This window comes from Pelophylax lessonae (genome assembly GCF_965119305.1).
Source record: "Pelophylax lessonae genome assembly, chromosome: 9".
NCBI classification, from domain to species: domain Eukaryota; kingdom Metazoa; phylum Chordata; class Amphibia; order Anura; family Ranidae; genus Pelophylax; species Pelophylax lessonae.
Genome location: NC_138776.1, coordinates 183,701,599 through 183,726,302, shown reverse-complemented (window position 1 = coordinate 183,726,302; position 24,704 = coordinate 183,701,599). Strand labels below are relative to the sequence as shown.

Below are 24,704 nucleotides of genomic sequence, written 5' to 3'. Positions count from 1 at the left end.
AGAGACAGCTCAATAGGGAAACTTGGACACAGGGACAGACCACAGTTGTCCCCATAGCTGTTTCACTGCCTGATCAAGTATTACTATAACAAAAAATGCAGATAAAAAAAAAAGCGTATGTATAATATATATATATATATATATATATATATATATATATATATATATATATATATATATATATATGTATATGTATATGTATATGTGTGGGTGTATGTATATATATGTGTATATCCCCCCGGATAATATCCCACGGGACATAGGGTTAGGTTTAGAGGGGGGATATTGTCCAGGGGGGATGTTGTCCGGGGGAATATTGTCCTAGAATTATATATACATATATACACACATACACACATACACACATACATACACACACACACACACACACACAACTGAACTTGTTAAACACACAACTTTAACTTGTTAAATTACTTATTAAATTACACTGCTATGGTAAATTGGGTTTAGAGCCACTTTAAATAAATTGAATATTTAGCGTTCACTAAAATTAAGAATTATAATTCATTACTAAATGGTGATCTTAGGGCCAAAGTTTGGGATATGCAACAAATTATTTGCTGGGAGAAGAATTAAGGTGCAAGAGAATATAAAGAGTTTGCAGATAAAACAGAATCTCCAAGGACTCCTACTATCTAAACAAGCAGTCTAAGGAGTATATTAGATTTCCATCCATTTTACAATAGACCAAAAGAGGGTAAAATAGGAGGGGATTCTTAGAGTTGCAGAACCACATCTGTTTTAAAGAGATAGGACATTAACACTAAAATAAATAAGAGTATAAGAAACTTTTACCTCTAGAGTTTCCTCTGCACTGCAGCCAGGCTGCTGCTGGAGTTTTCCGGTATTTAGAGCCTCAATGTATTCATCACACTTCTTGTAGCCAGCATCTAAAAGATCCTGTTTAGCTTTTAACAGACCTTGACCCGGAGTAACATCTCCAATTCCGATAGAGAAGCCTCGATTTGCTGCATCAAGAAGAAAGAAAGAAATTAGATTTTTGTTTTCACCTTTAAAGTCTTTTCTTGAAATCTTTAAAATCTGTAGACCACCCTGATGCTCAAGCGCAAAGAAACAAATGGTCAGTAACCAGAGAAAAAATTACCCAACATGGGAGTGAGTGGCACCGAACCATCAACTAAGAGGGGAGAAGCTGGTCAATCTGAATCCCAACAGCAGGGTGGAACAGAATCTTCCAACAGGGAAGGAAGAAAAAAAAACTGACATAAAAAGGTAAAAGGTAATAAGGGAGTGAAGCAAGTTCATTAGTAGAAAATGGGCACCAGAGAGAGAGAACCTAAAAATAATGTAATATAATGTCTTTGTAAAAGGAAGACCAATCAAGTAAAGAGGCCCCAAAGCCTCTACTCACCACATCCAATAAGGACAAGCAACAAAGAACTTGGTCCCTAGAATTGTCAGAACAAAACACTTTACCAAGGCAAGACCAGGGAAAAAAACCCCTGAGAAAGACTAAAATCCACAAAACATATGACATTTTGTGCGTTTCTTAAACCTCTTTCCTAACAGCCTCATGGCAGATTTTAAAATCCAGCCTACACCTCAAAGCTCCAGAAAGTTTATTGCAACTTTGGTAAATGTACATATACTGTATATTGCTCAGACTTCACTTTATATGATCTTGATTTGTGGCAGTTCTGCACTTCTGTATTAAATGGATGTTCTAAAACCACCCTGAAAAATTAGCTGTATATCATATTTATTGCAACAACCTGTGTGACATACGTGTTCTGGTTTGTAACCTGTAAAAATTAATAAAATACACCCTTAAAAGAGTTGCAAAGTCAGAAGGTTTTTAATCCGAATGCATTCTTTGTATTAAGATAAAAAACCTTCTGTGTATAGCAGCCGTCCGGGACTCTCCCTCAAAGTCAGTCAGCCAGCCAATCAGGAGAGAGAGGGAGCGGGGCCGAACGGCAGCTCCGTGTCTGGATGGACAAACTGAGCTGCAGCTCGGCTCGAGTGCCCCAATAGCAAGCTGCTTTCTGTGGGGACACTCGATAGGAGGGAGGGGCCAGGAGCTGCAAAGAGGGACCCGAGAAGAGGAGGATCTGGGCTGCTCTGTGCAAAACCAACTGAACAGAGCAGGTAAATCTAAAAAGTTTTTTTTTTTTTTAAACGAGACTTTACAAAGTAGAAAAACTGGTATGAGTATCGCACGGTAATTCCTTAGCCAGTGACATCACTTCCTCAAGCGGTGGAACGCACGCCGACCGCTGCCACACTACCCAGTACCAGGGGAACCTCTCTGCTATCTGGGACTGTGCAATACAACTCTGGCAATTCTTCCTGTGCCAGGATGGCACTATGATATGCAAGCACCCATTTTTATCCCATGATTTTTTTTAATAAAAAGGCAATATTACACTATATTTGGATTATTGTCTCCCATTTAAACCCACTATATGAGTACTCTGGAGGACCTATCCTGGGAGGAGAGGAGTGGAGAGTATTGCCCATTCAGTAATACGGATTGTCGAGCTTGCTAGGTCTGAGTGACCTGCTCCCATCTGGTGAGCACATACATTTATTATACCGCACGAGGTGAATATCTTCACAAAAGGCACATTCAACACTGCTATTTTCTGCACGGACTTATTCACTTTTTGGCAGCACTTCATGCACTTTATTTGTGTAAATTATATTAATGTATTTATTCAGATATAAGTAGAATTACACGGACTTATAATACAATTTTTTTTTATGCACTTTATATTTATATATATATATATTTATCAATATCAATATATCAATCAATTTGTTGATGCACTTCACATGTATATATATTTATTTATATATTAAGATTTATTATCTGTGTGCAGTCATTTTTATGTGGTTGATATAGAGTGGGCATCTGCATTCAGGCACATTTTGAGGTTGATGTACCCCTATTTATAATATATCCTTTCACGCACACAGTGATCACCTGATCACTGAAATACACTAGCACCAGCGCCCTCTTTTCACTTTTGGAAAAACTGACAGGTTTTCTAGTCCCTTTCCTCTCTATCCAAAACTAAAGAAAACAAGTTTTGCCTTTAGTTATACTTTAAGGTGAATAGGAATTACCCAAACAAGGGTATGAAAGAGATGGAAGATAGAAAACCTATCCATAAACCTGTTAGGACTACAACCCTAATTGGTGCTGAGGGAAAAGCTTAAACATACTCACACCAGCCCAAAAAACCACCCTGGGGTGAAACCTAAAATGAGAACTTGCTGAGAAAATTCTGCCTATGCTTGACTTGAAAATATAAAAAGTGATAAGGATGCTTCTGACTCCCTGGATACAAAAAAGCATCAGAAATCATGAAACAAGGTATAACAGTCCTATCAGGGCACTGAAAGATATTTGCTTAAATAAATCCAAAACAGGGAAGAACATAAGAGCCTTCTTCATTCCCTGTCAGAGGATGCACCTGTAGCAGGAAACTAGTTTGTTTTGTCTGCAGACAGCCCAGGGTGTCATAGTATCTTCCAGAGATGCTTCTGTCCTGCAACACAGAATTGGAAACACACCTCGGTGCTTGAACCTTTCCTCCAAGCTTGGAAGGTACCAGTTGCCAACAAAATGACCTTCAAACAATCCCTCTTGAAGGTATCAGTGTGGATTAGGTAATTAGCAGCAGGAACCAAAAACTACCTCAACTTCCACAATAGGGATGTAACGATATCAAAATCTCACGGTACGATACAATTTCGATATTGACCTCACGGTACGATATTTATTGTGATATTGTGGAAAAGCTCATGGTATTGTTAAATAGCTCATGATAGTGTTTGTGATGATAATAGCGAAAAAATACCGACATTTATTCTACTTTTGCCAGTCAACAGGCAATTTATTGTTGTATTTATGGATCAATGACAACATAAAACACTGATCACATAGTGCTTTTAAAGTGCAAGTTGTAGTCAGGAACATCAATATTCTGTATAGTAATATTTGGTTGCATAACTGATTCTTCTGTGCAATGTTCAAGTTAAGAAGCAGCTAGAACAATTGTAAACAAACAATAGGCAATTCCCTTTAAGGCCCCATTTACACAGGGGCGATCCGACTTGGGGGGGCGACCTCCGAGGTCGCGGTGCGAGCAGCGCGCCGCGACCTCGGAGCGGCCGCCACGGACTTCATAACATTGAAGTCTATGGCGGTCGCCTCCGGGTCGCCCCCACGAAGCTCCGGACCCTTTTTCTAAGTCGGAGCGACTTGTGTCGCTCCTATTAGAACGGGTCCGCAGCTTCCCTATGGAAGGCGACCTACGACGACCTGTGAGGCGACCAGGTCGCCTCACAGGTCGCCTTAGTGTGAACGGGGACTTAGTGCAAACAAAGATCAAATTAAGTCAGGTTTAAATGTGCAAGGCAAATAAAGGCAGCCTTTTAAAACTGGTATTTAGGAACATAAATTAAACTTAAATAAAATAGTCAGTCAAAAAGCCTTTAAAAAAAAACACTGACCTATCATTTAGCTTATGTTCACGTTTTTCATTAGAAAGATCAAAATATCTACATTGCAAGAAAAAAAAAAAAAAAAAAAACAGTAAAAAAAAATCCTTAAACTCTGGTCTATGTAGTTAACAATGATTTGTTCCACAGGACTGTGTTTATTCCTCTTGCTTTTTGACGGACACCTGTCCTTTAAATATTGTAACCCAACCACGACGATATCGAGACACGACCACGACGATATCGAGACGACCACGACGATACGATATCGCGATATCTTCGATATCGTTACATCCCTATTTCACAACAAGTACTCCAGATCCTCCTTGGTGATGAAAAAACTAGTACCCAGATGTTGTCCAGCTCAAGTCCAAATCTGAAGGCCTGATCAGAGAGGGATCTTGCAATGTAGAAAGAACCATGTGCAAGACCAGAATGTGGCCCAGGAGCTAATTATTCTCCAAAGTGGAACCTCCTGGATACAGAGGAAAAAAAAATTCATATTGGCTGTATGATTGGTACCATTGATTAATCAGACAAAGCACCACCTAATCATTCCCATAAGTTAAGTGATTGCTCAGGAGGAGAGGGGGTGTTTGGCCATGGTTGGACAGTGCTCCTAAGGCCAAGCTGACACAGGAGCTAAAGTAAGAAGCTCTTGGTTCAGAAAGCCCCAAGGGGAGAGGGGAAGGTCTGTTATCGTGTGCTGTGGCACAAGAGGGTAGAAGGTACGGCAGCTGAAGTAGGAACCAGAGGTAAGGGACTGAAAACCTAAAAAGAAAGATCTGAAATGATGTTTGTCAAGACAGAACTGGTTTGCCTAAAAAAACGGCAAACCGATGGCAAAGGACTAGTACCAGTGCAGCTGACCATTCCTCTTGTTCTGCAGACATCCTGGCAGAGGCAAGGCTTTGTTTTCTCATATCAGAATCTCCAGCAAAGAAAAGACTGAGCAACACAGCAGTTACTTCACTAAACTCACTCCAAATCTCCCCAGACTAGCAGTCAGAAAGGCCTTAGATGTCACACTACAGATATATAAAGTTATGAGGCTATAGAAAATGAGTGCCTAAGCATCTGACATACCAGGAATTGCACTACTTTTATTCAAGAAATAAGTATTTTTCAAGGTACTGCTTAGGCACAATTATTATAGCAAATCTTCACTTTTTAATTTGTAACTGAGGGGCAATTCGAATAATCCTAAAAGTCAACATGAAGATTACAAAGTTCAAAAATGATTTTTTTTTTTTTTTTTTTTTAAACAGAAAGATCTGCAATGATGTCTGCCAAGACAGAACTGGTTTGCATACAAACAGCAGTTCTGTTTAAAAGGAATTTGCAAACCATACACAGTACCATAACACTAAGACCTCTTTCACACGGCCGCTCCGTATGTCCGTATATCACCCCATCCGTTTGCGAGTGATATACGGACATAATGCATGTCAATGGGATTGCGGATGTCAGCGGATGACCATCTGCTGACATCCGACTTGCGTCCTTTCAGTTCTGTTCCGTTTTTTGGAACGGAACAGAACCCTATTTTTCTTCCGTTTAAAAAACGGAACGGATGCAAAATCGGATGTCAGCGGTGTCATCCACTGATATCCGCAATACCCATAGACTTACATTATGTCCGTTTATCATCCGCAAACGGATGAGATGATATGTGGACATACGGAGCGGATGACACGAGTGCCGGAGCGGAGAAAAAAAACGGAGCGGCCGTGTGAAAGAGGCCTAAGAACTATATGTCACGCCTCTAACAGAAAAATTTTATTTTCTGAAACTCACTAAAAACAATAACCTACATTTTAGTCAAAAAACTACAGGTATGCATCACTCACAGAGGTAACTGGGTGCCAATCTTGCAAGACGCGACATAGCATTGGCAGCCTCAAGCTGTCCCCAGTCTCGCAGAAGGATGTAGAAAATATTATTCTTTGAGCCAGAACCTAGAGTTCCTTTGTCCATAGTTCCACACATTAGCTCGCTGTTTTGAATTGTAACATCTGTAAAAAAGAAAAAAAAACTATAATAATAATGAACACAAATAACTTTATATCATCCTCTTTAGACAGGTTAAAATATTTCACAAGATTTGTTTAGAGGCAGGAATAAAACTTCTGGAAAAAGACTAAGGAACACTAGAGCTACAGGAGAACATAAGTGCTGAAATTAGAACTAGGGCACTAAAGAGAAGAGAGGGAACAGACAGAGGTTAAATGGATAAATAAGCAGTATTAAAACCTTCAGCACTTTTAACCTAAAACTGTATTAAAACTAAAAACAAAAAAGTGCTTTAAACTGCAGCTCACCAGTTCTCAGATGTGGGGGTTGCTTTTTTTTTTCTCTCCTTTATTTTCACCTGGTGATCTGGCCAGTAAGGCTCCTTTCACACACTTTCTCAGCTGGGGATCGATCCGTCGTTCCTCCGCTGAGCAGGAGGATGACAGCTGTGTCTCTGCCATGTGTGCGGAGACACAGCTGTCAGTTCCCTATGCATCTCTATGGGGGAAATCGGATGGGAACGTTCTCATCCGATCCCATCTGATCCACTGGACGGATGGAAAATAGGGTTTCCATCCGTCCAGATTCGACGGATTGGATGTCAGCGGACATGTCTCCGCTGACATACGATGCCCCATAGGAATGCATGGAGGGGGGGGACTGCTCAGATCCACCAAAAAAAACGGACAGGCGGATCTGAACGGTTCGTCTGCGTGAAAGGGGCCCAAGTGTTATTTTCAACAGGTTGAGACGAGCCATTTAACAATGACAGGTGTGCTTTCAATGGTCCGCTTTTAAGCAGAACTAAAGGGGTTAAACTTACCTTTTCAACGATTCCTTGCCAGCATCTTTTTCTGAGTGCTGGTTTTCAGACATCTACATTGGACAGTGTGGGATGACAGCCCCCCCCCCCCCCAGCACACACAAAGACCAGCCCAGCACTGTAAGCTGAGCTACGCATGCAGGTTAACCACTTTCAGACCGGAGGATTTTCCTACTTAAGACCAGGCCCTATTTTGCGATTCGGCACTGCGTTACTTTAACGGACAATTGCGTGGTCGTGTGATGCAGTACCCAAATAAAATTGACATCTTTTTCCCCACAAAAAGAGCATTTTGGTGATATTTGATCACCTGTGCGATTTTTATTTTTTGTGCTATAAACAAAAATAAGAGTGACAATTTTGAAAAAAAAAACAATATTTTTCACATTCTGCTATATAACATTCCCAAAAAAAAAAAATTTAAAAATCAAAATTTTAACATTTTAGGCCAATTTGTTTTCTGCTACATATATTCGGTAAAAAAAATAAATCGCAATAAGCGTATTTTGATTGATTTGCGCAAAAGTTATCGCGTTTACTAACTACGGGAAAGATTTATGTCATTTTTATTTATTTATTTACTAGTAATGGCGGTGATCTGCGATTTTTTGCGGGACTGCGACATTGCAGCGGACAGATCGGACCCCTAACTGACATTTTTGGGGGGACCAGCGACATTACTACAGTAATCAGTGCTAAAAATATACACTGTTACTGTAATAATGACACTGGCAGGGAAGCGGTTAACCCTGTTGGTGATCAAGGGGTTAAATGTAAGCCTAGGGGAGCTATTCTAACTGTGGGGGGTTGGGCTTTTGAAATGACCATAGAGACATGCGATCCTATATAGCAGGATCGCATGGTCTCTATGATCATTGCAGGCAGAAGGACGGACAGCTGTGTTTACATCAGCCGTCCGTCCTTTTCTCTCAGCGGAGAGGGATCGAGACTTTGCCGACATACATACATACATACACATTACTAATATATATATATATATATATATATATATATATATATATATATATATATATATATATATATATATATACACACATACACATACACATATACATACATACACAGTGGGTACGGAAAGTATTCAGACCCCCTTAAATTTTTCACTCTTTGTTATATTGCAGCCATTTGCTAAAATCATTTAGGTTCATTCTTCTTCCTCATGAATGTACACATAGCACCCCATACTGACAGAAAAACACAGAATTGTTGACATTGTTGCAGATTTATTAAAAAAGAAAAACTGAAATATCACATGGTACTAAGTATTCAGACCCTTTGCTGTGACACTCATATATTTAACTCAGGTGCTTTCCATTTCTTCTGATCATCCTTGAGATGGTTCTACACCTTCATTTGAGTCCAGCTGTGTTTGATTATACTGATTGGACTTGATTAGGAAAGCCACATACCTGTCTATATAAGACCTTCCAGATCACAATGCATGTCAGAGCAAATGAGAATCATGAGGTCAAAGGAACTGCCTGAAGAGCTCAGAGACAGAATTGTGGCAAGGCACAGATCTAGCCAAGGTTACAAAAAGATTTCTGCTGCACTTAAGGTTCCTAAGAGCACAGTGGCCTCCATAATCCTCAAATGGAAGACGTTTGGGACGACCAGAACCCTTCCTAGAGCTGGCCGTCCGGCCAAACTGAGCTATCGGGGGAGAAGAGCCTTGGTGAGAGAGGTAAAGAAGAACCCAAAGATCACTGTGGCTGAGCTCCAGAGATGCAGTCAGGAGATGGGAGAAAGCTGTAGAAAGTCAACCATCACTGCAGCCCTCCACCATTCGGGGCTTTATGGCAGAGTGGCCCGACAGAAGCCTCTCCTCAGTGTAAGACACATGAAAGCCCGCATGGAGTTTGCTAAAAAAAACACCTGAAGGACTCCAAGATGGTGAGAAATAAGATTCTCTGGTCTGATGAGACCAAAATAGAACTTTTTGGCCTTAATTCTAAGCGGTATGTGTGGAGAAAACCAGGCACTGCTCATCACCTGTCCAATACAGTCCCAACAGTGAAGCATGGTGGTGGCAGCATCATGCTGTGGGGGTGTTTTTCAGCTGCAGGGACAGGACGACTGGTTGCAATCGAGGGAAAGATGAATGCGGCCAAGTACAGGGATATCCTGGACAAAAACCTTCCCCAGAGTGCTCTGGACCTCAGACTGGGCCGAAGGTTTACCTTCCAACAAGACAATGACCCTAAGCACACAGCTAAAATAACGAAGGAGTGGCTTCACAACAACTCCGTGACTGTTCTTGAATGGCCCAGCCAGAGCCCTGACTTAAACCCAATTGAGCATCTCTGGAGAGATCTAAAAATGGCTGTCCACCAACGTTTACCATCCAACCTGACAGAACTGGAGAGGATCTGCAAGGAGGAATGGCAGAGGATCCCCAAATCCAGGTGTGAAAGACTTGTTGCATCTTTCCCAAAAAGACTCCTGGCTGTATTAGATCAAAAGGGGGCTTCTACTAAATACTGAGCAAAGGGTCTGAATACTTAGGACCATGTGATATTTCAGTTTTTCTTTTTTAATAAATCTGCAACAATGTCAACAATTCTGTGTTTTTCCGTCAATATGGGGTGCTATGTGTACATTCATGAGGAAGAAGAATGAACTTAAATGATTTTAGCAAATGGCTGCAATATAACAGAGTGAAAAATTTAAGGGGGTCTGAATACTTTCCGTACCCACTGTGTATAATATATATATATATATATATATATATATATATATATATATATATATATATATATATATATATATATATATATATATATATATATATATATATATATATATATATATAGTCGGCAAGTGGTTAAAAAAAAACACTGCTTGTAAAGTGTTCGCTGGAGCTCAGCGTCAATTTTTAGTCAAGTCCATCTAAATCTGCTAGACTAAATCACCCCACCCCCCCAGACTGACAATGCTGCTTTACTACTTCTTTCAGAATTCAGACACTCTTAAACAGGAAGTGCGGTACTGTCAGGATCACCAGGAGAAAAATTAAAAAAAGCCTAAGAAAATAAAACGAATGCAGTCACAACATCTAAGGGCTAGTAAGCTGAAATATATTACATCTTTGTTTTGGGGTTTATTACTGCTTTAAAATATTAACCTCTTGTCAACCGCCCACCGTAGTATTAGTGCAGCAGGGCGGCTCAGCTGCGCAAAACCACGTAGTACTACATGATTTTTTTGCACAAGGTCTCGACGGCGCGTGTGCGCCGCCAGAGCCACGCTCCCGCTGTGTTTAGACACAGCAGGAGGTGGGCCGCGGGAGGAGCAGCGGCAGGGAAACTGACAGAAGACCCACCTGCTTATGTAAACAAAGCAGCCGAGTCTGTCAGACAGGCAGGGAGAGATCCGAAGTTTCAGCTAAGCTGAAACCACGATCTCTCTGTGCCTGTCACAGAACCCCCCCCCCCCCCCCTGCCAGTGAGCAAGCATACTTAGGCATACATTAACCCCTTTGATCACCCTCAGTGTTAACCCCTTCCCTGCCAGTGTAATTTTGTAATTTATACAGTAACAGTGCATAATGATTAATGTCACTGGTCCCCAAAAAGTGTAAAAAATGTCAGTTAGGGGTCCGATCCATCCGCCGCAATGTCGCAGTCCTGCTAAAAGACGCTGATCTCCGCCATTACTGATGAAAACAAAAAAAGAAATAAAAAGTCCAACAATCTATCCCGTAGTTTGTAAACGCCCTAACTTTTGCGCAAACCAATTAAAAATGGATTTTTGTAAAATCTTACCGTAAAATCCTTTTCTCTTAGCTCATTGACAGACGTAGTCCTCGGTGATACACCACCTTCGGGTTATGTTGCCTCCACAGGAGCAGGACTAGACAGGAAATTAAAAAGCTCTGGCCACACCCTAGGGGCAGTCCCCGAGGGTATATCCTCTCTCTCTCTGCCTCAGCAAATCAGTTATGTGAAAAAGCAGTCTTTAGAGATTTTAACCCAACCCAACTCAAAAACAGAGGGGCGGGGACTACGTCTGTCAATGAGCTAAGAGAAAAGGATTTTACGGTAAGATTTTACAAAAATCCATTTTTCTCTAGCGCTCATTGACAGACGTAGTCCTCGGTGATACACCACCTTCGGGACGTCCCAGAGCAGTATCACAAATGAGGGGTGGGAAAATGGAAATCAAATCCCAATCTAGAAGGCCCAACCGGTGCCAACTAGAAGTTGACAATGCTCATCCTTAATGATGAGACTCAACAAAAAAGAGAAAATTTTTTTTTTTTTTCAAACAGAAAAAACCCTCGAGGTAGACCACCGGTCTCCTCAAATTGCGGCCTGCAAAACCTTGCGGCCAAATGAGGCATCCGCTGATGCCGTCACATCAATTTTATAGAATTTTGTAAAGGTATGTACCGACGACCAGGTGGCCGCCTTACATACCTGGACCACTGACGCCTGATGGCGAAAGGCCCAGGAAGTACTGAGCGCTCGAGTGGAGTGCGCCCTAACAGGGAACGGAGGACTCTGACCCTTAATAGAATAAGCCTGTACCACCGTTTGTCTAATCCATTTGGCAATGGTCGCGGCAGATGCAGGCAAACCCTTTCTGGGGCCATCCGTGATCACAAAAAGTGAATCCGTCTTACGGAATGATTCCGTAGCTTTCAGGTATACCCTGATTGCCCGAACCACATCTAAGGAATGCAACGCATGTTCCCGATGATGCTTGGGCTGAGGACACAAGGAAGGTAGTACAATATCTTCATTCAGATGAAAATCTGAAACCACCTTAGGAAGAAAAGATGGCTTAGGATGAAGTACTACCTTATCCCTATGAATCACTAGGTATGGGGACTGGCATGATAATGCAGCCAGTTCTGACACCCTGCGAGCAGAAGTAATAGCCACCAAGAAGGCCACCTTCTGGGATAAAGTAAGCAAGGGAATCTCCCTGATGTTTTCAAAGGGAGGTTTCTGTAGAACCGACAAAACCAAATTAAGATCCCAGGGCGGTAAGGGCGCGCGGACTGGAGGAGCCAGGTGCCGCACCCCCTGGATGAAATTCGGCACCAAGGACTTGGTAGCTAAAGGTTTCTGAAAGAAGATTGCTAATGCTGAAACTTGACCCTTGATGGTGCTCAAGGCTAGCTTCTGCTCAACCCCTTGTTGCAAAAAGGCCAATATTCGAGTCACCGAATAGGTACGTGGAGGAAATCCTAAAGATTCGCACCACGCAATATAAGTCTTCCATGTGTGATAATAGACCTTGCTGGAAGTCGCTTTCCTTGCTTTAATAAGGGTAGGAATGACTGAAGTAGACAAACCTCTGTCCTTCAGTACTTGGGTCTCAATGGCCAGGCCATTAAACCCAGCGACTGTAAAGCATGATGGTAAATTGGTCCTTGAGACCATAGACACTCCCTGAGACGAAGTTCCCACGGAACGTCTGCGACTAGCATGTCCAAGTCGGCCAGGCCGGCTTGAGGAGGCCAGCCTAGAATTTCTAGGACCACTGGCGCTGATAGAATCTGAACCAGGCGTCCCTAGAGGTATCTGGCCCCGACCATCCGAGAAAGTCTGGTCGTTTTCTGTTCCCACACATTTATCAGATACCTGATTGTTATCAGGAAGGGTGATCTTTTCTGGTTGAACCTCAGGGACCGAAGTCACCCGACTAGAGGCTACTTGGCCTATCTGGTCAACCAGATCCGATTCCTGTGAGGTATAGGGACTAATCTTAGGAAAAGGTAAAGGAAAAAGATCTATTCAGGGAACGGTAACTACCGCTTCCTGTAGTACTTAAATGTTGGAAGGGAAGAATCGCACCGGTAGTAGTGGTTGAAGCTCGATCTAATGTCCTGAATACCGGTGAAAACGTCCCCCCACCCTGAAACCGGGTGGGGGCGCACCTTCAGGCTGTGTACTCCTTTGCTTCGGGTTTGGCTGGGTTGGTCCTCTGCTTGTCCGACCAGCCCTTCTTGAACCCTCCTGGAGGAGTCTTGCCTTTCCCGCTAGTACCAGCCGGGCGCCCTTTATGGGCGGTAAAGAAAGGTCCTCGCTTGTTGCGAGGTCCCTTAGCTTTAGCAGCCTGTGGCAAAAAAGTGCTCTTGCCCCCAGTGGCATCCTTAATGATCTCATCTAGGTTGGCCCCAAATAGACGATTCCCCTGAAAAGGGAGATTTGTCAAAGTCTTTTTGGAACCTAGGTCAGCTGACCAGCATTTTAACCACAGCACACGTCTGAGGATCACCGCTGACATAGATGCATGCCCTAATAAGGGAGTAGTGTCCAAGGCTGCGTCACAGATAAACTGTAGCCCTTGTATAATCTGTTCCATCAAATCAGATGTCTCCTGGGGAATATCTTTTCCCCTAAGGTCTTGGCGTACCATTTTCGCCCATTCCGTAAGTGTCTGGGAAACTAGACCAATAACAATTACTGGTCTAAATGCTGACCCTATCAGAGAGAAGATGGTGCGGGACTCTGCTTCCATCTTTCGATCCACCGGATCCTTAAAGGACGAAGTGTCCTCCACTGGGATAACCGTGGCTTTATTCAGCCTGGAAATAGGTGGATCCACCACTGGCGGTACCGTCCATTTCTTAATGATGGATTCCTCAAACGGATAGCGTCTAGCAATACGCTTGGAAATAGTAAAGGTACGTTTAGAATGCTCCCATTCTCCTTTAATCTGATTACCAAAACATTTGGGTACAGGAAAAACCTTCACCGTTTTGATGGGCTTATTAGTACCAAAAGGAATCTCTGTTTCAGTTGCCTCTGCCGGTAAAGCCTCAAGTTTTAAGGTTTCCTGCACTGCCACAACTAGTGCGTCCACCAATGCTTCTTCCTGAATTATAGCAGGAGAAGAAGCGTCCTCCTCACTGTCTGAGGGAGCTTTACCTGAGGTAACAGCCTTTGCAGAGGAACCTGCAACTGCAGTGACCATCTCTGAATCAGAGTCAGAGGTGTCAGATAGTATAGGGGTAGGCGGGGGTCGCTTCCTTGACCCCCGTCCCTGACAGGCCGCCTCCACCCGAGCCACCATAGACTCCAAAATTGCTGTAAATGCCTCTACACTCTGTGCACCGGCGGGTCCCGTGGCCCCCTCGAGGGAAACAGGTGGGGGAATATGTGTGGCAGGGTCCATGATAATTCCAGTCACTTCCTGGATAATATAATTCAAAAATAAAAAACTTTTTTTTTTTTTTTTCAGACCCCCAGCGCCACAAAAAACCCCTTAGTGTTACCTGCTAGGGATCCCTATCGATCGAGAGAGAGAGAGAGATAGACCCCCAGGCTCACCACTTGATGCTCAGAGTCTAACTGCAACAGGTTACAGCGCTGTCTTGACAAACAGGAAGTCTTTTGGCTGGCTGCCCAGGAAGAAAGGAGGCGGCTCCGCCCCTCTGCACGCCTTCCGGCGCCTCCCCTAGCTCCACGAGGTGTTTGGATCACCTCAAACATGGCCGCCCCCATGCTGGAGACAAGAGGCTACGCCAAAATGGCGGCTCGTGCGATCCAGCAAAAAAAATGGCGGCGGCCTGTACTGAATAGCGGTGTGCTGCAGGGCACACAACACTCTCTCTGCATGGGGATTTGGCGTGGTTGGCGGTACCGGCCCTGGCGGACCGCATGGCCATTCGGGAGGCCTGCTAATAGCTGGAGATCTGATTAGGAAGGCAGTCTACATGTCCGTGGCTTCTGACTGGTAGGTAGCTTATTCTTATCACCGTAAGATTCCCAGAATGCCACAGATTATAATCTTTTTAACATGTATACAATTAGATTGTTAGCTCCCAAACCAAGCCTCCTGGCTTTTTGCACATAAAATCACACTCAAAGTAGGAGGATCTGTGTCATTTATAGGATAGAGAGGGACTCTATCTTACCATACAGAGAGGGGCCCGCGTTCACCACAAGACCCGTCAGGGGAAAAGGGGGAACATACTACTCACCATACCGGAACCAGGCGGGCACCAACTCCTGACAGTACCCCTCTCCACCGGGGCGGGAGGGCTGTCGACCGATATGGACGCCGTGACTCATGGTCTTTGGCGTTTCAGCGAGACGTTTAACTCGCGGGGTCAGTCCTTTAATGGGACTTTGTCGCGGCCGACCCAGCGCGGAGCTATGGCCTGCACGCGCTCGTAGGCTGAACTGGGGTGACCACCGGATCTCAACATCCAGCCCGTCGCCCAGTTCAGCTTTCTTGCTTGAAGATCTCACAGAAACACTGGAGAAAAAAAGCTGTCTAAAAAATCCTTTAAGAAAAAAATCTTGCCAGGACCTAAGATCCCAGCAAGGTATCTAGGTCCTTACTCCTAACTAGACAGAAAATAACTGATTTGCTGAGGCAGAGAGAGAGAGGATATACCCTCGGGGACTGCCCCTAGGGTGTGGCCAGAGCTTTTTAATTTCCTGTCTAGTCCTGCTCCTGTGGAGGCAACATAACCCGAAGGTGGTGTATCACAGAGGACTACGTCTGTCAATGAGCGCTAGAGAAAATATGCTTTTTGGGATTTTTTTTTACCAAAAATAAGTAGCAGAATACAAATTGGCCTAAACTGATAAAAAATAAAATTTTTACATTTTTTTTTATTGGGATTGTTTTATAGCAGAAAGTAAAAAATATGGCGTTTTTTTCAAAATTGTCGCTCGCTTTTTGTTATAGCGCAAAATCTAAAAACCGCCAATTGTATTTGGGTACAGCATCGCACTGCCGCACAATTTTTTTGTTAAAATAATGCAGTGCCAAATCGCAAAAAACGGCCTGGTCATTGGGGGGTAAAACCTTCTGGAGCTTAAGTGGTTAAGCACAATAGAACAAACACTCCACAAGTAAACTATTTGTTAAAATTCTTACTCCAACACTTGCAGCTTACAACTATCAATGCTGCTGGCTCCTGCTCTCTGTTTTCCTGAATTTCCATTACTCACAGAAAAGGGTTAACAGTGGACAGTACAGTTTCCAAACAAGTCTTTGAGCTTGGAGAAGGGAGGAAAAGGGGAGTGTCTGGTCATTATGCGCTAAAGGCTGTGCGTTTTTATTGATATGGTGTAAGCAGACACGACTCTTCTCCCTGCATGCAAGGGTGGCTCCATAGGATGCTGGAAAAGTAAGGATCTATCTTGAAACAGGAAGCCTGGGGCAATAGTCATGGCACCAGCCTAAACTGGCAAGGATTAAAATATAAAGAAGCTACATACTTTGTACGTTATTCCAGCATTTCTCAACCGGTCTGCCGTGGCACCCTGTGCATTCGGATCTCTGTTCCCTCTTGACATACAGGGAGAAGAGCGCACAGCACGCACCTCCTTCTGGCTCCCTCCCCCCCTCTCTGCAACCCACAAAGCTCTACCGACTGCCCGCCCGTGTCCTACCATCCAATGACACCATCAGTTGTTAGGGACACATTGAACACCCGCTCAGCTTTCCGAGTTGTCAACAGGAGTACACATAGGAGCAAAGAGGGGGAAAAAAGAGCAAGGAGGAGGAGCGGGCTGTGCTTTACCCTTCATGTTTGTACACAGCAGTTAAGACAGAACACACTGAGATCGGAATGTAGAGGACTTAATTACCCATCCACTATCTCTTTCCCAAACTGCTTCTGTCCCAACAGGAATTGTGGGTGGGGGTGGAAAGAAAAGCCTGCGCAGTCTTGAAGTGAGAGTTCTATGTTGTCTCCTGTATACAGTGAAGTATTTAATCCCCTGCTGATTTTGTGGGTTTGCCCACTGACAAGGAAAGGATCAGACTAATTTTAATGGTAGGTTTATTTTAACAGCAAGAGACCAAACAACAAAAATATCTAGAAAAGGGCATTTCAAAAAAGTTATAAAAATACATGTACGTGATTTTGCGCAGCCGAGCCGCCCTGCTGCAGTATGGGCAGTGCAAAACTGGTTAAAAAACACAACACTGAGGTGAATGAGCCCTCAGACCTGGTGTGCCCCAAGATTATGCAAATATACAATGAGTGCCTTGACTGAAAAAAAGATTTGTGAAACACGGAGTTATTCAAGCAGGGCTTAACACGAGGGTTTAATATCACTTCAAAGGGAAATCATTAAAAGGTTGCCATTGTAGACTCCCTTTGAATTTTCCCTGTTTGTTAAAGCAGTATTAAACCCAAAAACCAAAATTGAAATATAATGCAGCCTACCAATTATTAGATGTGATGACTGCATTTTTTTTTTAGTCTGCTATTTTTCAAGATCCTTTAACGGACTAAGCTGTCCAGCAAAATTCACAGATGAAAGGGTTAAAGCAAACGATTTAAACACCGATAGGGGGGTGCTTACAAAGGTCAGCTTTTCTCAATTCATGTTAAACCTTTATCCAAAATAAAGGATAAAGAACAGTTGCATTAACTGCTTTAAAGTATTAGCTGAAGTTCCACTTTACCCACTTGACATCTACAAAATTTACCCCCTCCATGACCAGACCCTTTTTTGCGATACGGCACTGCGTTACTTTAACTGACAAATGCGTGGTCATGTGACACTGTACCCAAACAAAATTTGTCATTTTTTTCCCCACAAATAGAGAATTCTTTTGGTGGTATTTGATCACCACTGCACTTTTTATTTTTTTGCGCTATAAAACAAAAAAGACAATTTTTAAAAAAAAATAAAATAATTTTTTTACTTTCTGCTATAAAACATATGCAATAAAGAAAAATTGTAATCAAATGTCTTCATAAATTTAGGCCAATGTGTATTCTGCTACGTTTTTTGTAAAAAAAAATAAAAAATCCATCCCAATAAGTGTATCTTGTCGCTAATGTTATAGTGTCTACAAGCTATGGTATATATTTATGGAATTTTTCTTTTCATACTAGTAATGGCGGTGACCAGTGACTTCTAGCGGGACTGCTAAATTGCAGCGGACATTTAGACACTGACACTTTGCGGGAACCAGTGACACTAAAAGTGATCAGTGTTAAAAAATTTGCAGTCACAGTACTAATGACACTGGATGGGAATGGGTTAAACATCTAGGGCGAGATCAAGATGCACCAAACATTTTGAATTGGTGAAAGGTCTGGGCTGCATGCAGGCCAGTTAAGCACAGACTCTTCTCATATGAAGCCATGCTATTATATATGCAGACTGCCATCAATTTTAACATTACATTTTAACATTACCTTTTGTTGTTAAAAGTTATACAATTTCTCGGTTTTAAACATTGAATACGTTTTCTATTTTCTACTGTGAATAAAATATGGCTTTATAAGATTTGCAAATCATTGCATTCAGTTTTTTTTTGTTTTTTTATTATTCATATTTAACCACATGAACCAATGAAAAGAAGTTCCACCTTCTGGGCTAGGCTTCTTAAAAATTTTATCAGCTTATTGTTCAAAACAGTATATAGGAGACAAGGATAGGAAGCCATTAGGACAGACACACTTCAATTCACACAGAATTCTTCATCCGTCACACTTTGGAACTTCATCCAGAACACACCCATTCATCGTCACGCCTCATCATCTAAAACCTAGTAAAATGCCATTTTGGGAAAGGAAACCATTTTAGGGGACTCTGGTAACGACCATTGTAAGCCAGCCGTCATTTTGAAACGGTAATTATAACACATTGATCTTTTCATGATTCATTGCTTATTTTGATATGCCTATTGTATTTTTGTGATACTTCGATTGCTCTCCCCAGATATTAGAACCATTTAGATTTTTCTATAGATTTATTTTTGTTTTTCCAATTTTAATAATTTCTTGTTTTGCGCTATAGTAGCATACAAGTTTTAACACTTACTACTTCTGCAGGGAGTAACTGCTGGGCTTTGTAAAACGCAGACTATTGTCTGATCGTTATAAATATACATGCAATTATATCCATTACATACAATTAATCCTTTTGTTTTATTCATATACGTAGAAATATACAATAGCGAGTTTTGCATACAATCTTATTTTATGTGAGATTATTGTCTATGTCCATACACAAATCTAACTATTGTGAACACATGTATAGTGAATATTAATTTAATTCCATATTTAGCCTGTATTTATATTAATCGATTTGTGTTTTTCAGAGCCGGTTCACATTGCCGTGACTTGTCAGGCGACTTGTCAGCCTGACAAGTCGCGCTCCCTCGCGGTCCATTGACAGCTACAGGACCCGTTCTAATAGGAGCGACACAAGTGGCTCTGACTTAGAAAAAGGGTCCTGTACTACTGACTTGCTTAGACTTCCATTATGTGAAGTCCCTGCAAGTCGCTCCGAAGTCGTGGTGCATGGTAATGCACAAGTCGCCCCCGAAGTCGTGCAGAGTCGTGTCGCCTTAGTGTGAACCGACTCTAAAGATTTCTGCTTTGGTATAAAAGAAAAAAAAAAAACTTGATATAATAAAGTGTGTTTAGTATCACATTAATGCTTAGTGCATCTACACTTACAGTTTTCTTTTAGTCTCCTTATAAAGTTCCACATATACCGGTTAAGCCTGCCAGTGAAGTACAGCCTGCCAGTGAAGTACACTTGAAGGGTTACTAAACCCACAACAGTAAAAGCAGTAAAGCATGCTTGTTATACTCCCTGTGGAACCTAAGGGGTTAGTACTCCGCATTGTGTAAAAAGGCCGTTTGATTCTGGCTTCTCTTATCCTACCCTATTTCCAATGACTCCTGATAACCCAGAGTCTTAAGAGTCAGGCTGCACATTCTGCAGTTTGGTGTGTATTGCTAGAGAGTTATTATAATTTTCTTGGGAGGGTCCATGTGATCAGTACAAGGCCAATCAGCACTATCCAGACAGAGGGTCAGGGGTCTTGCAGTCTCATAGCATAGTCAGAAAACTCGTCCTACAAGCTTTAACCAGTGCTTGGCTGGACACTGATAGAAGTTACAAGACTGCTATATACTGCTGATGAGAAAAGGTATTTAGCAGTTTAGATTTACTAAAATATTTGCATTTCCATGTTCTGTGTACTGCGAGAGACTGGCTATAGTGAATGCAGGCTCCTGGGTTAAGTAAAACTTTATTACAGCTTCCTGTGATGGTGTGGTAATGATGCTGCACTGCTCATGAATTTGCACTTAAATAGGCTGCGGATGTTGCACTACAGCGGGAGGCTGTGGATGTTTGCACTACAGCGGGATGACAATCAGAGCCTGGACTACACCTAGCCCTTGCACATTGTTTTTTTGGAATACCAGCACTGCTCTCTGATGCCGAAACCCTCTCACTGTAAGCTGCAGTGTCTGGGAGGGCAAGGGTAAGAAACACTGAAGGAGGAGGATGTGGCTCTGCCAGGAAAGATCATGGGGGTTTTTGGTTCTTTACAAGGCTTATCACATAGCAACTGGATTTGACACTACTGTCATACTGTCTACTGTCAAAGTAGTGTTGTTAACCCCAACAATAAAGCTGTAACACACTGAAGACTTACAAGAATCATTGTGGCACAGATCTTCCCCTTTACCACAGTACTGCTTGCCCTTGGTCCTCAGGTTAGCACGGACTGGATTGTCCACACTTGGTTGCAAAATAATGCTAAAGATCTGCTTCCCAGTCCACAACACGACAGGCTGGGGAAAGAGAAGATAAGAATAAGTGAAACTTGTAAAGCCATAAGTTAAATCCTAATAATTGTCAGACCCAAGACTAGCGTGGGATTACATATACCTTCAGAATAGATGGATGTGGAAGGCGAACTTTAATTTTCTCATCTTTTCCCACCAGAATAGATGCAATGATCTGACATGCTTTGGCACGATCAAAAAATGTGTCTTTTAGTGTAAGAAGATAGGCAGCTAAAAAGGAAAGTACATTTAGAGTAGAGAAGGCAATTTATGGTAATAAAGAAATTAAAGTATTTAGGAGGGTGACCTATCAATGTAAAAATACATACAGAGAGTGGGTGGACTAAATGTGAGCCACCCAAAAGGATATAAAAATTTGATAGATTCTGAACACCTACATTTCTTTTAATGATATAAGAGGTAGAATTATACTTCCCATTGCATTTTGGTCTTTAAAACTGCTTCATAGCAGATCACGCACCTTTTTATTTTATTTTAAAAAAAATGGCAAGTATTATAAATTCTAGCTTTCTGAAATTTCCGATGTTTAGTTCATAATTTTTGTTTAGCAATACTGAAGTCTGTTATTTTCTGAAATTTAAGAAAGTGTCAAAGTGTCCACTGATTCCTGATTCAGCTTGCGAGCTTCCAACCTGCTATCAGTCAGGGCCTGTTCACACTGTGTGCAGTTACCTGCGTTTTTCCTCATGAATAAATGCAGGTAACTGCAATGACACAAAAAATAATAGTTTTCTATAGGTCAGGCTCACACCAGAATGCGGTTTCTTTGCATTCCACAGATATTATGCAACGTTTGCATAATATTGCACCCCTTTGGTTGGGCCTGTATGCACAAAGAAGGGTACCGTGCTGCTCTATGGTAATTCAAATAAATTGTCACTTTGAACACCTAACACACACAGACAACAATCAAAAAAGTGGTCTGTGATGAGGAAAAAAGATACATCACACCACCCCTTGCCACACAAAACTGCAGCCCAAAAAGTCTGCTGCCTGTAGACTAAACTATTCCAGTTTAGCGATCGGGAAAGTGTGAAAGGGCCCCCACTCTTTGCCAATGCAGTTTATCCATGGCTAGTACATGCTGACGTTTTCAAACTGCTTTTAATGACTTAGGAAAAGCGCATTCACACCATGGGTGTTGAGCTGTGTTGCTTAATGCTGGTCCAGCGCAATGAAAAGATAAAATCCATTGTTTCCAATAGAACCAATTCTTACCAGTGTGCTATGCTGGTGTGTAATGGGTGAAACTGAACATGTTGCTGAATAGAACTAAAGTAAAACTAACTTGAATTAATTAAAATGCGGCACAGTGCAGTGGAGCATACATTGGGGAAAGAGAAACAATGTGCTTAGATTTCTGCGGTGCACAAAAACAAAACACACATTAAAGTCGGGATCCACCCAGATGCCCGGATCGGCAGCTAGCTCAGCCTCTTGGCAAGCCACTGAAGGACTGAGCCAGCTGTTCCCACCCCCTCCACAGCCCAGCTCTCCAGTGAGCGCTGGAGGGGCAGTGCAGAGAGCCAGTGACTGATAGTCATGACTCTCTGCTCAGAGTGGAGGGGGAGAACTGAACGATCAGCAATGTTTGATCGCTCAGTTCTCAGGGCAGAGGCAGCGGGGGACAAATGCAGCAAAGGATTACTGCTGCATCCACCTAGGTGAGTTGAACTCTTTTTTTTAATTTAATTTCTTTTTTAACACTTAAAAAAAAAAAAAAATTGTTCAACACACATCAACTTAAGAGCTTAGTGCATGTTAAGTTGTGCTAAATGAAAATCACAAATGTGCAATTCCAGCCCAAGGAACTCTGCTAGTTGCTTCCGGTTTCAAAGCCTATTTTACAGAAAATAAAGATACACGAATGCTAAATAATAGTCATAACGGTGCTTCCAAATTTTTTGTCCACCCATTGTACAGTATAGTGTATATTTAAAATTGTAGATAACACATAAGAGATGCAACAGTATTCCAAACAGTTTGAGAGCTTCTGTATACAACACTTATTATAGATTATTCATTAGGGGCATGTAACACCAAAGCTGTGTCACCCACCATGGGTTCAGCTAGGCCAGGGAAATTAGATACATGGCTTAGCCTTTAAGGTTGTGTTGGTGGTGGGAATCTCCTCTTTGATGTCCCAGGAACCCCTAAATGCATAGAAAACTCTGCTGAAATTCAAAATATAATATTCTCAGGTTCTCACTTAGGCTTGAGGTAAACCTGAAAACTGCAACCACTAGTCTGCTTTTATGGTCTTTAAGGCTCTTTTACTACATGTACCTGTAAGAAAGTCCTGAATGGCTGCAATCAGTGGCTCCCCATTACGTGGTGTCACAAGATTGGCTTTAGTCTGCAAAAAAAAAGGGGGGGGGGGGCGAACTGTAAGCATTTTTGTTCAAAAAACATTTTTACAATGAACCTGTCTGGACAGAAAGTTGAGAGCAGAGATTGAGAATATGGTTTTAAAATGATGTAGGTCATCAGTAATAATAAGTCTATTATTCGGATCCTTTTTTCCTTACCTAGTGAGCCAATATCCTGTAAAACACAGTAAATTAAATCTGAGAAGTTAGAACTCCAAACCTGCATATGCATGTTCCAGGTCAGTGATTCACTTGGCAGTAAAGTTCGCAATGGTATCCTCCAAATTTTTATCTGAACATATTCTGCTAAAGACCCAAGCAGGAAACAGAGGGGTCAAAGGATAAAGACCAGATTGTGTATACGGTCACAATTTGACAAGACCTTATTATGTAAACTAAAGTAACTTTTTGATTTCAACTAACAAGTGGGAACACAAACTTCCAAGTGGACAAAAATAGAGTCAGGCAGGGAGATCTCATTGCTGAGAATATACAAGACAAAGATGTAGGGATAAGTCAGTCCCAAAAGCTCCACCTTGCCTATCTCCTGGACTACTGTTTTTGCTCCATACATACCTTGAAAGTATTGGGATGTAAAGTTAATGGAATTTAGTTTCCCAAACAGCAGACCAGAAAACAAATAAGCTGGTATATGGTCATAATGCTACCTTTCGATGCAAATTTTTGCAATAGTTCAACAAAAAAGAAAAAACTCCAGTTAAAAAGTATTTTTGCAGAAAGATTTAAGAAATTTAAAAAGACCCTCCAACTGGCCCTTTTATAAAGCCTTAGCCACTTCTAGTGGACAAGTACCCCATTTTTTGAAAACAGAAAGAAAATGATCAACTTATCTTTGTAGGAAATGTCAGCAGTTTACACTGATATTATTCTGCAGAAAAGCACTTACCCCCATCAACACATATGCCTCTGCCTTGGCTTCTTCAGTCTGAGGAAGATGTAGATTCATTTCATCACCATCAAAATCAGCATTGTAGGGTGTGCAGACACATTCATTAAAACGGAAAGTTCTATGCGGTTTCACCCTGGCCTGTGTGGAGAAAATGTGAAACAAATACACATGCATTTAAAATAATACTTATTCTAAAAACAACTTACTCAATTTAGTACACCAAAAATGTCTGTATTGGCATCAAGGTTAGAAAACAGGTATGATGGTTATACTTTTCACATACAGGAATCAAATTCATACAAATAAAAACATGAAGCACCAAGTGTCATGGACACCTGCGATTTTTCAACTTTTTAGATCCTCAGTTACATTTTATTTCTGCTAATCTCCTGCAGCATTTTTTCTGCCACTTTCAGTCTACATACACGTAACCCCAGTAACAGCTCTATGGTATTCCTTATGGTGAATTTGCTAGAGGACAACAGCAGGGAAGCTCTGTTCAATAGTCAAAAAAAAGGGGGATGGAGAAAAAAA

At 41.8% G+C, this 24,704-nt stretch overlaps 1 protein-coding gene across 2 annotated transcripts in view; it reads right to left on the bottom strand.

Moving 5' to 3' along the window:
* The window catches only part of POLR3A (RNA polymerase III subunit A), a 138,507-nt gene that overhangs the window by 73,583 nt on the left and 40,220 nt on the right, over positions 1–24,704 (bottom strand). For both annotated transcript variants that reach the window (XM_082266796.1, XM_082266797.1), the window contains exons 11-16: positions 24,168–24,308; positions 23,178–23,247; positions 20,974–21,101; positions 20,738–20,876; positions 6,342–6,506; positions 817–989 (exon numbers count right to left, since the gene is read on the bottom strand). In XM_082266796.1, the coding sequence (XP_082122922.1) occupies positions 817–989; positions 6,342–6,506; positions 20,738–20,876; positions 20,974–21,101; positions 23,178–23,247; positions 24,168–24,308 (816 nt within the window). The remainder of the gene's footprint in view (positions 1–816; positions 990–6,341; positions 6,507–20,737; positions 20,877–20,973; positions 21,102–23,177; positions 23,248–24,167; positions 24,309–24,704) is intronic.